At 54.7% G+C, this 12307-nt stretch overlaps 1 protein-coding gene across 4 annotated transcripts in view; it reads left to right on the top strand.

The window, feature by feature from the left end:
- LOC119102625 (uncharacterized) overlaps positions 1 to 12307 on the top strand; it is a 49348-nt gene that overhangs the window by 20861 nt on the left and 16180 nt on the right. For all 4 annotated transcript variants that reach the window (XM_037226073.1, XM_037226072.1, XM_037226069.1 and 1 more), the window contains exons 2-3: positions 4862 to 4988; positions 11712 to 11869. In XM_037226073.1, coding sequence (XP_037081968.1) covers positions 4862 to 4988; positions 11712 to 11869 — 285 coding nt within the window. The remainder of the gene's footprint in view (positions 1 to 4861; positions 4989 to 11711; positions 11870 to 12307) is intronic.

The raw sequence follows: 12307 nt of genomic DNA, 5'->3' as shown, positions 1-12307 counted from the left end.
GAAATACATTTCCAAGTCCTCCTACATCTAGTTCAAGGTATGTCGCAAGTAGATATAACTATATGCTAGAGAAGTGTTTTAACACGTCAACAGTTCCTTCGTTGACAGTAGTTTTCAAAATATTTTCAAGACACCTTCAGAATACTAGAAATCCTGGTGTGAAATAAATTGACTTCGTTTGAAAAGTCTGTGTGGGTTTTATGGCCGTCTAATGTCTACCTACTTGTGTGCCTGTTCGCGCACATCCCTTGTGTTTAATCCCTCGTCTGTTTGGGGAACTTGCCATAACTGAGCTGCATAACGGTTACAGCATTCAGCATTCACCTCAATATGCACTGATGCATATGGCATAGGATGGCCGGATGTCACTTAAAATATACTGATCTGCCAAGAAAAGACAAACTATGGAGTTGATATATTGCATAGATAAAGAGACAATGGCAAATAATGCTGATACCTAAACTGATCATACAGTATTTCTGGGCCCGTTTATACATCTCTACACGCAATGGGGGGGGGGGGGGGAGGGTCTTGGTCAAGCGTAACCGAAGCGTAGCACGCGAACAAGACTCGGATAGCTTCATGACGAAATTGTAACAAACATTTTAACAAGTTTGCTGGGAGGAGGTAGCTTTCTCTCATCCTTAGCAGTGAGCAGGAAAGGAGCCCGGTTGAAAAAAGTGCCAAAAATGCGTAACGTAAGTTATGCACAGGCCCAAGCGTATCAAAACCGATCGATGCAGAACAATGCCTGGGTATTTGGGTCAGGCTGATATGAACTCAAAGTTAAATGCGCTTTGTAGACACTGCGCGTGGCAACGGTCTCTGCGCTGACGACGAGGGAGGTCGACCCACCACAGGAATGACGGCATTGAACCTCCGCTGTGCATGTTATCTTGGTCCCGCTCGGTGATGAGTTCGCGGGGGGGGGGGGGGGGGGGAGCGAGAACGGTCCGCTGTTCTGTGTCAGCAGGACCGTTCCGCGCGCGACAGCTTTTGCGCTAGGTTTGTCCCACGGGCAGGGGCGAACCGTTCCGCCTGAGCGGAGCCGCCCTCCAGCCCGCGTCGTGCTGGCAGCGCGCAGGCTGGCCGGTTAGCCTTCGGTCCGAACAGTTATCGACAGCGTTAACTGGCCGGGCGACCTTGGACCGGTATTTTTACCGATGACGAAAATGATCCACGCCCGTTCCCCGCCCCTCCCCCCCCCCCCCCCCCCGTCTGCATGCCGGCGTCTCTCAGGCCGCGCCGCGCCGCACGTGATGAGGCCATGCCAACTGGAACAGGCTCAGTAGCGCCGAATGAAACCGAGGCGTGGAGCAAGGGGTCGTGGCGCCGAAGGCACACCAATTGGAGTTGTAAATGCTGCGTCAAGGGCTCCGGGTTATTGACTAATGATTAGACGCCACTTCGGGTCGGCTGATCACAAACCCAATCCTGCATGTCTCGCCGACATGTACACACCGCGTCGCAGACACTCGGGAAGGGGGGGGGGGGGGGGGCTTGCCCAGGGCCATCAAAGGGGTCGTGAGTAGTTGCAGCTGTAAATGCCTCTTTAAAGGGAGTGTTCCAAATTTGTATGGGATTTTTAACTGAAATAGCCAATCTTAAGAACAGTTCGATGCAGTTTACAGCCCTGCTCTTCTAAGGATCCAAAACTTTCTAGTTTCTGAGCTACAAGCCCAAGAAGATTTGCAGGCCATTTAAAGGCTACCCAAACATTCATACCACCATAACAACGTTGCTGAAATTCTACTTTTCCACTGGCCATGTGGAGTTCCGGGTCAATAAAAATATAATTGTTAACTCGTTCATATCTGTCGTGCATAAGAACGACTTCCAGATGCAATGGCCGTCAATTAGCTCCTACCCAATGTTGTGCAAGCTAAGCAATATGCTAACATGAACAACGTTTTGTGCTGCGCAATATAAGAAGTTGTACATTCCTCCTAGCTGTTACGGAAATAAGACTTGTAATCAAATACCTTAAGAACAGCGCTATACCTGAGCATGCAAATTCGCGTAAAAATCTTAAACTCACTCATAAATAAGCACAAACGTCCCGAAAAGGGCCGGCACACGAGCATCTTATATTTGGTTTAGCACACACTCAGCACCGCCGCGGGCCACCTCTCGGGTGATTGAAGCACGACAAGTGAATGGTATCATACAAACGATCCATGACCCAAACAGTGACATAATAAGGAGCGTATTTGCTAACTAGAGTGATTGTGTTGTCCAGGACAGCCTTTTTTATTTAAAAGTATATCAATAGTCATATGTTAACTTATTCCGTCATATCGGATATCTGCTTCAATATCCTCAAATTTAGAACACCCCCTCTAAAAGACGGAAGTGCCATTCTGTTCCATCTGAAATGGAATGACATCGGGAATAGAAATACAATGGAAAACCCGACCAGGCGTCGCCATCCAACAGAAATGCCTCCAGCGGGTGTTGGCGTCAGTTGGAGGGGACCTGTCGGCTCCGGGCAGCCAGCGCAGCCCCTTGTGACAGGGCGCGGTCCCTGGTGACGTCACAGGGCCGCCAGTCGCTGATTGGTCGCCGGCCTGAAAGTGGTTCTCAAGGCCTCACAATCAATCAGCGTGCCATTAATTGGCTCCAAATGATCAGTGGTCACCATGTGACTGAATGGAAGTGCCTTTGTTCAGCACGCCACGAGGACGTTGCAGTGCCCGCTGTGTTATTATGCTGAGATAGGTTTAGTCGGGAATGTAATTTAGCGTAATGGCAGGCGGCTCACCTACCATTATATAATGTTTCTATCAGATGATAGTATCTGCCTTTCTGAATAACAACAGGCTCGGCTAAAACGCTCTGTCAGCTGTGTTTGTGCGAGCTTGCACGGGTACGTTGAATGTGTTAGGATTGCAAACACTTCAAAATGTGATTTGTGTTCACAATTTTTTGTTACTTCCGCATGATGCGGCTTGTCGTCAACAACCTGCCTCAATGTCATGTTCTGGAACATTGTAAACCAGTTCAGCACATCTTATGTGGAAAGTTGTCACATGACACGCATGTCTTGTCCACGTGTCCTTTTCGTTTCAACGCATCAACTTGACAGAATACAGCTTGCTTCTACGTTCCCACAAGATCTTATCGACATGAGCGAGTGGCCCTTCAACGTCAAAACTCGCACGCGCCGCAAAGCTGCCGCGTCATGAAATGCCGTCCGCTCGTGCGCCCGTCAAGCACCAGCTATAATACAGCTACCACTCAAACAGCACTCACTACGTCTGCGCTCGTGGTTCCCTGCAGTGACGTAATGCATACCAGGCGAGAGTTCTCACCTGTCACGCCCTCGATCCACTTATCAAAGACATTCCGCGCTAAGCGGATCGTTATTAGTATCTGGCAACGCCACCAACCGGACATCTGGGTCAGTGTGGCCCAACCGCAGAGCGAGTGTTGCATACCTCGGGCTTGAAGGACACCCGTCCATTGTGGACTGGGTCTGCAGCTGGGCCGCTCGATTAGACAAAAACGGATACGCCACTGACAGCGAACGATTTCCCTGAAGCCTCGGCCCGTTGCGTGTTTCACGGTCGGCACGTGAATCATAGCAAAACTCGCTTGGAATGCTTGCGGATTGCTATCGCTCGCCGTTCCGCAGGCGGAAGTAACGTCACGGTCAGGCGACGGTGGCATCCGTTCAGTGCCTTCGCCAAGCTTTGAGCGGTCCGTACAAAAACGTTCATGGCATTCAATGCAAGCCAACGCTTCAACACTTCACGCCCGTTAGCGCTTGAGTCCGCTATATTCCAAACAGCCCTCAGTTAGTTGCGTCATGCCGCGTGCCATATTTGGGATTTTCAGTAAGCTAGCCTGCGCCGAAGCTGCGCGCGCGTGTGGTGTATTACTTCCCCCTTCATCAAACGACCGACGTCAGCTCTGGACAGCAGCCATCGGTTTGAGAGCGGCGCCGGGGGCGGCCTCTGGTGGCGCCGGTTTTTCAGCCCGGCTAGCTTGTTTAATGAACTGGAGCGGCGGCGGTGTCTTAGCCAGGACCGGCTGTACTTTCTCCGTGGCGTGACGCTGGGCCGGGTAAAAACTGGCCGCGCCGCTGCAGCCGCTCTCGTCAGCGGCTGGGGTCCGGCGCTGCCGCGTGGCAGGTTTGGGCGGCCTGTTGGCGCTGACCAGTCAGGGTGCGTGCTCTGCTGAGCGCTGGCCTTGGCTGGAAGCTGGACTAATTTGAGCCGCGGTGTTTTGCTGAACGGGTTAGCTGACATGCGACAAGACGAGCTTGATATCACGAATCGTTCGTGTTGTTTGGCGGTGAACCGACCTCACTCCCGTGGCGCGTTTCAAAAGGTGTACGATAAACAGCGTCGGCTAAGGGGCACGTGACCAGACGAGCTTTCCCTTTTAACCGGCGTAACAGTGGTATCGGCGCGTCGTGATTTGGCAACGGCTGGGTAGGGACATGACGTGACCGTTTTACAATAGTTTCCCTCCGACCAGCCATTTCCAAACGTTTACGGCAGCCTGCCTTTGTCTCCCTCGGCAGCCGCCGACATATGTCTCCCAGGCAAATCATGTTTCCTAATAGCTCCTGGGTCCAGCATTCTAGCCTCGGTTCTCACTTGAGTAGCTCATAACAGCGAGTCATCCCGACGCAACCTCGGCAGCCAACTCCTAAAGCCCAGAAATCGTAAGGAAGAATGTGGTGGTTACAACTATTTGAACCCCGGCGTCGCTCATTTAACAGCGGCGGCAAATGTGCTCACGCGGCACAGCCTGGCCAACAAGCGTCCCTCCCCCTTGAGCGACAGGCGAGACACGATGGCCGGCGCCATCTACACCCACTGCCACGTCGGCTAAGCCATACGGTCTTTTTCAGAAACGCATCCAACGAGATGGTGAGCCGTCGCCGCATCCTGAGTCGGTCGCGGGACGACCTGAACCTCGAAGCCGCCTATCAGGAGGAGGAGGACGACGTCTGGTACAAGAAGGATAAACTGCACAGTGTAAGTATGCACGTCATTTCCAGTAGCTCACGATATTTAGATGAGGGCTCGATTACGATGTAAACATGCAAGGCACGTGTCTTCAGTCTGTTACTGCTAGAGTAAGTACCGCATTGTCCTCACAGATATTGTGACAGTGTCCTATGTCCTATCCTATCCTGTGTCCTATGTCCTATCTGTATGTCCTCACAGATATGGTGACGGTGTGCTCCAAATGTTGTTTACGTTGGTTAAACATTTGAATGTCTATTATCAAGATGCTTATCCGAGTATCGGCTTGACTCCAAATATTCCAGCTATCGGTGTCGGTTTGACCTCTGATATTTCAGCCATCGGCGTCCGTTTGACTCCTGATATTCCAGCCATCAGCGTAGGTTTGACTCCTGATATTTCAACCACTGACGTCGGTTTCCAAAACGCCCGGTGTCGGGAACAGACTTGGATTATGCAGCTCATTGCGCCGCGCCACAATGCAGTACTGTCCCTGTCGGTCCGTCTGAAAGCTCAGAGCGAGTGAAGAGCGGACAGAGCTGATCGGCCTCGGACTGGCTCAGCCGATCCTAGCCGGCCTGGCTGCCTGCTTCCCTCGGCTGCCTTCGCTGGCTGCCTCCGCCGGCCGCCTCCGTCGACTCTAAGCTCGCGCCGAGGCCCTGGTGACGTCGCCAGCCCTGTCAGGCCAGTTTCGCCCGGGTCGCCAGCCGAACGCGCTCCGCCAGCGCCCCCCCCCCCCCCCCCCTCCTCTCCCTCCGGCGCCCATCCAGTGCGTGACTATGAGGGCGGGCGGTGGGAGTGAGAGGGAGGGGGACTGATGTGGGTGGCCCTCCAGGCTCCATTAGAGGCCGAATCAGCCTCATGGCCAGCCATGCTGCGCGCCGGTCACGAGATCAGCCAGCGGACGCTTGTGAAACCTGCGCCGCGCGCCGGGCGAATTGCGCTCGATGACCGGCGGTCGAGCGCGCTGCAGGTACACGCTCCGCCCCTCCTCCTGGACACCACGCGGCACGACGCAAAGGCGGGCGCGGCCCGACCCGGATCGGCCCGGCATCGGAGCCGCCATCTGCGCCGAGTGGGCCGCTCGGCCGAACAACGGCGCGGCGCGGCGCCGGTGGCGCAGTTTCACTTTCATCTGGGCGGCTTGCTGGCCGATTAACCTTGCGCTGCGGCGCGCCGGCGGCCAGGCGCGCGCTCGCGCTAACGGTGCGGACCGCGCGGCAGCTCTCGCCGCGCGTTCCGGGGATTTAATCGTGGAAAAGGCTGTCGACGAGTCAGCCGTAGCCGTTCACGATGCTGGTTGGACTTGCCGCGGCTGGCGATTGGTGCAATCCAGATCATAATATGCTTTATCGTCGGGGTTTGGGAGTATTGGCCTTAAAGGGAAAGGCATGTGCTGAGATGACTCATTTAAAACCCTGCGTTAAGTATCGCAAGCATTCGCCCCTGCTTTGCGCCCGCACGTTGGTACATTGAGGAATCGCCCTTTCACCAAAAGCAAAACTCATGGCACTCTGTTCGCAGTCAGAGAACTGGCACCTAAGACTGAATCCCTTCCATTAGCAGCCGGCGTGTCACATAACTGGCAATTTAGATGACATACAGCCTTGTCATTTACGTGGGCATTCACATTTCCCGTTCCCAGCAGCCCCTGTTCCTGCTAGGCTGGCATGACTCCGCGCTCCTTGATGTCCGAGCCGCGGGCGAGCTGTGCTGGTGATGGTGAACCGGAGGGGTTGACAACGCAACCGGCTGGAGCAATCCTACAGATGCCTATCATAGGTGTTGTAATGTGAGCCAGATGATCCCTTCACGTTCATCAAGAAACGCTGTACGCTCAGGCCCGCAGGCTGGCGAAGCGCTAAGCATTTGGGTTTCTTTCAATGGCAGGTGGGATTTCGCCGTCCATTTCGAGTCTTTCCTCGACTGCCGGCCATGCGACCGTTTTATCAAATCTTTGAGGTCCTGACTCTGACTGAACTGTCATAGTCAAGTTCCCGCAGAGGTCGGAACCGTCGCGTGTATTCAGGCGCATCATTTACCATCGCCGCCACCAGAGGCGGTCCAATCATCAAATTATTAATCATGACCCCCATCAAGATTTTGACGAACGGTCATCGTCATGAATGGGCCCACCTAATCGTTTGCATAGCAAGGTATGACCCAATGCAGTTCGAAGTTCATTACGACTGCGGGACACTGTTTGAAGGTCAGAGAGTGGAATCAATTTATCTTGGGACCCTGGAGATGATTGCGAGCAAATCGCTCGATGAACTTACGCGAGAAGGTCTAAAGGACCAATGCTACTTCATCAAGTCAATTCCAAACAGCGTGTGCCTGCTGATACCGAGGTGTATAAGCTGTTAGATGCAAGACAAGGTGATTAAACCACACACTTTGCCAGACTCGGTCTCGGACGTGCGGCTTCAGTGAGGTCCGGCCGTGATAACTCTCGTAGTTAGGTCTGGCTGTGAGGTGATGAGGCGGAGGGGATCAGTCCTGTACAGTTAGGGCTACCTGTGAGGTGATGAGGTGGAGGGGATCAGCCCGTACAGCTGTGGACCAGGAGACAGACGGTCAGTCCCTGTACCGGCCGGCTCTGATGTCAGCAGACAGCAGCAATCAGCGCAATCAGGACTGGCCGCGGGGTCAGCAGATAGCGACGGCCAGCCTGGTCAGGGCCGGACCGCGGGGGCCGTCAGCCCCGACATTGTGCAGACGGCCCACCCGCGGCGCCTCCCCGCATCGACCCCGCTTGGAACGCAGCGGAGGTGCCCAGGACGTCTCTCGCCGTCGCTGTACTGTCTCTGGCTTCCAAGAACACATCCCTCACGAAATTTGAATACACGGAGGATTCGGCTAACAAACAATAGCGCTTGTGTATGGATTAGGTTTGGAGCTGAAGACAATGACATGAGTTTCAGAACAGAACAGAGAGGCACCTACTTTCCATTGATAGGGTACTGAACTGTGGTGTGTTGGCAGTAATCCGTCTGGGAATGAATGTTCCAAATATGGCGTCTTTCCTGTTTTCGTCAAGTACACAAAGAAACAATCGCGTTTTTCTTCTGTTTGTCATGATAACATGCACGAGGCACATGCAAGGATACCGGAATAGTCCCAAATACTTTCGTGCACTATATTTAACACGGACTCATGACTTGGCATGCTTCCTCATAGCCCATCTTCGTAATTACCATGCTGTTGCAAGGTCAGTAGTAATTACAACGGGAGTGCAAAGATACCGCTGTCGGAGTGATTAGTACGACGCATGTAAATGAAGATCATTGTTCATGACTATAATAGCGCATTGTCTCCCGACCGTGAAATCTCTTAGAACTGCCAAGCATTGCAATTTAATGCTACGTAGATGCATGCTGGGTGGCAGGATGGCCGGCTCGCGTGATCGCTGATAGCACGGCGTCATGTCGGACCACTTGCAACACATCAAGGCAAAGGTGTCGCCGCCGGCGCGCGGTTGGAGGGAGCTGGAAAGAGAGTGTCAGGGGAGGAGTGGGGTCGGCGATTTCGGAATTGCTTCCTCATGGCAGCGCTTAAAGTGTAATGCTGAATTTCGAGCTTATTTACGGACGCACCCCCACCCCTCGGCGACGCCGCCACTGAAGAAAGCCAGAGAGACGGAGACGGCGTTTGCGAGTTGCCACTTTCCAGCTGTCGCACAGATAACACCGGTCATCCCACAACTCGTTCTTTAGATCGCACGGGTCCGTACTCATCTGAGCCCGTGTCGTTGGGCGCCCTGCGGCCGTGCCCCCTCCCCTCCCCCGACGCCTCTCTGATGTGTCGGTCCGCGGCGTCGGTCTGTGGCGGCGCGGCTAGGCGTCCACGGCCAGCTGTCGGCGGCGGCGGCGGCGGCGCGCGCGCCTTGACCCGGTTCCTGTTAACGGCCGGCTGCGGGCTGGACCGACCCGCCCGCGGCTCGGCGGCCGGCGGCCCTGCGGTCTGCAGTCCACCAAGGCCCCGACAGCTCTGCAGGCGCGCCAGCGTGCAGCGAGGTGGACAACAAAGCACGCGCGCCGGCGCGCCGTTGGCGGCGGCCCGCGTGTTTACCTCGCGCCTAATTGCCGGACATTGTCGCCGGAGCGGCGTGCTCCGCGTCGCGCGGCGAACCAGGTCAGCGCGCGGCGGGGCGCCGCATCGGCGCGCGCGGCCGCGATCCGACGGCCGATCGGACGACAGGCCGCGCCGCTGACCCCTGAGCGATATTGCGGCGCGGCGTGATGCAACGCCGGGTCTCGGGGTCGCGCCCGGCCTGTCGGCGGCGGCGGCGCGGGCGCGAGCGCCGGCGTCGTGCGGCGATAATGGTGCGATACGCCGGCCGTCTCACGGCGGGCGCGCGGGGCTGGCAGACAGGAGGACGCGGCGCGCGGCCCGGCCTGTCGGCCCGGACGCTGCGGTGCGAATGCGGGTGGTGTCAGGTCACCTGGCTCCGTAGCTGAGCAGCATGAAGCAGGCCGCCGCCGCCGCGATCTCGCCTGATACGGGCTGTTTATCAGGGCCGGCGTCGGTCGGCGCGGGCGCTGCGTACGCGTTCAGCATCAGACTGCCGGCTGGCCTCTGTCTGGGTCTCCGACCCTGAGCTGCGGATTCTCGGCTCCGACCAGGGGTCGTGACGTCACATCCGTTGGCCGCTGGTCTGAGGACAGGCCATGTCTGACCAAGCAGCCGGTTGTCCTTGGCCGCTGGTTTGGAGGGCGGGTCATGTCTGGTCGAGCGGCTGGCTGCCGTTGGCCGCTGGTCTGAAGGACAGGCCATGTCTGGCCGGGCAGCCGGCTGTCCTTGGCCGTTGGTCTGGAGGACAGACCATGTCTGGCCGGGCGGTTGGCTGCCGCTGGCCGCTGGTCTGGAGGACAGGCCATGTCTGGCCGGGCGGCTGTCTGGTGTGCTGATGGCGTCTGGAGTCGGCTCATTACTCGGACGGCCGTCGTATCTCGTGGGATTTGTGGCCCCTCGCGGGAATGACGTCGTGGTTGCGGAGCTGTTTGATCTCGGTAAAGATTGTGTTAATCGTTTGCATGTGATCTGGTTATCACAGGTGGTACAGTTATGAAAACGGGCCCACTGCACGAAGCATGATAACCTATTCACACCAGTGGGGTTCATGTGATCATTCCACCATGACTTGCACCAAATGCCAGTTCGGGTGATATTAACAATAACAAGTTGAGCGATAAATTTCTGGGCTTATGAGTTATTGTTTCGTTATGACAGGATAGCCCATGCAACTGAAGAAATCTCATAGTGTCATAAGCTATGACACCAAAACGCTGCCTGTGAAGTAATAAGTTGAGCGTATAAAAGCTGTTCAGCTTGGAGATTCACTTGACTTCAGGTGGTCAAATCGTTGTCTGTTATCTAATTTTTGGCTCTCTTTGGGGCGTATTTAAGAGCTATAATATTTTGCATTCAACCCGACCTTACAAATTTTTCAGCAGCTTTTTTCCCTCGTCTGAACCAAATTTTTAAAAACCAACATCTGAAATCACATGGTCTTTTGAACTATTGTCGATAGACTTTACGCAACTTTCTGTATGTTTGTTGAAAGATCATCCTGTGATCATTTTTTTAGCCGGAAGATCTAAGGACTACGTCGGTTTGTGATCTGACTGGCCCATTTGCTTTAACGCGGCTCATGATGAGACCTTTTGCGAGTTAGCACTCCACTGAGCCTGTACTTAACCTGCGCAGGTGAAACGCACTCTGCTGACCCAAAACAGCTTTCATTGTACGGTATCGCTTCCGGCTATCACGGCCCGAAAACACTTTCGATCGCGTCGCTATGAAATCGTGTCACCAGCCCTCTGTCAAGTTCGCCATAAACACGACTACCGGCAAACGCGCGCACACAGTCTCTCCGATGCTTTCCCCTGCGGCACTGCAGTCTCCCATGGAACGGCGGCGGCGGCGGGGCGTGTGTGGTCGGCATCTCGCGGCGCACGAGGCGACAACGCCGCGCGGTATCGGCGGCACGAGTTTGAAACGGCGGCGATTGTGGGCCAATCACCTGCGGCGACGGAGATCCAGGTCAAATCCAGGACGAGCGCGTCTCTCATCTGCCGGCTGCACTCAGGCTTCGCTGACTTTATAGGTTGTCGGTTGTCGTTTCAAATCGCGCTCTCACTCTCTCACTCTCCCTCCCTCTCTCTACCTCTCCCTCTCTCTCTATCTCTACCTCTCCTTCTCTCTCTCTCTCTCTCTCTCTCTCTCTCTCTCTCTCTCTCTCTCTCTCTCTCTCTCTCTCTCTCTCTCTCTCTCTCTCTCTCTCTCTCTCTCTCTCTCTCTCTCTCTCTCTCTCTCTCTCTCTCTCTCTCTCTCTCTCTCTCTCTCTCTCTCTCTCTCTCTCTCTCTCTCTCTCTCTCTCTCTCTCTCTCTCTCTCTCTCTCTCTCTCTCCGTCTGTCCCTCTTTCTCTCTCTCTTTCTCTCTCCCTCTCTTTTTCCCTCTCCCTGTCTCTCTCTGTCTCTCTTTCTTTCCCTCTCTCCCTCTCTCTCTCTCCGTTCCTCTCCCTGTTCGTCTCTCTCCTTTCTCTCTTGCCCCTCTATCCTGTCTTTCTTCCATTATCTTACTCTCTACGCCTCTCTCTCTATTTCTTTGGATGCCTCTTCCCACCGGCTCGGACGCCTGCACACGTGTTGACGCTGGCGCAGTGACTGGTACAGCACCGTTTCACTCCGTTGGAGTTGCCCCGTACTGATGTGTTGCCTCTGTTCCAGGACCATATCAGGGAGGTCCTCTCAAAATGGGACTCGATCGACGATGAAATCTGGGCCAAGATCATTGTGTTCGAGAGGAACCGTCGCGTTGCGAAGGCCTACGCTCGTGTCGGCGTGCTCACTATACACGGGTCCGACGTAGGATTCGACGGTAGCAAGTAAGTTACATGTGACACACTTCACCTGTTGGTTCTAGTGAAACAATGGTCCAGCTTTATGGCACTGGACTTTTTCCGCCATGTTGAAGCCAAAACCTCTCACAAAAATAAAGTGCACGGAGCGAGCTTCTTGCGAAACAATAATGCCTCATTCATTAAGAGTAGACGCCGCAGCTTTGTACGGCTATAACCAAAGAATAATACTTTTTCGACTTAATCTTCTTAATGTTGGCGGAACTGACCTTTGATGATGTGTGCCAGTCCATGCCATTTTGTTCGCTGACGTCACACAAGCCTGCTGTGTCGGAAACACAAGCGCATACCGCGGCAGGAGTTCCTGTTCGAGTGCTAGATGTCAGCACATGCTGAGGCAACCAACCCTGCTTTTCGTCATCGCGCTATCAGACCCATGTTTCACTTTCTAATCAAATATTCTGA

The sequence above is a fragment of the Pollicipes pollicipes genome, unplaced genomic scaffold, assembly GCF_011947565.3.
Source record: "Pollicipes pollicipes isolate AB1234 unplaced genomic scaffold, Ppol_2.1 Scaffold_5724;HRSCAF=6776_pilon_pilon_pilon, whole genome shotgun sequence".
NCBI lineage: Eukaryota > Metazoa > Arthropoda > Thecostraca > Pollicipedomorpha > Pollicipedidae > Pollicipes > Pollicipes pollicipes.
Note: the sequence above shows the minus strand (reverse complement) of the source record. Positions and strands in the feature narration are given on the sequence as shown.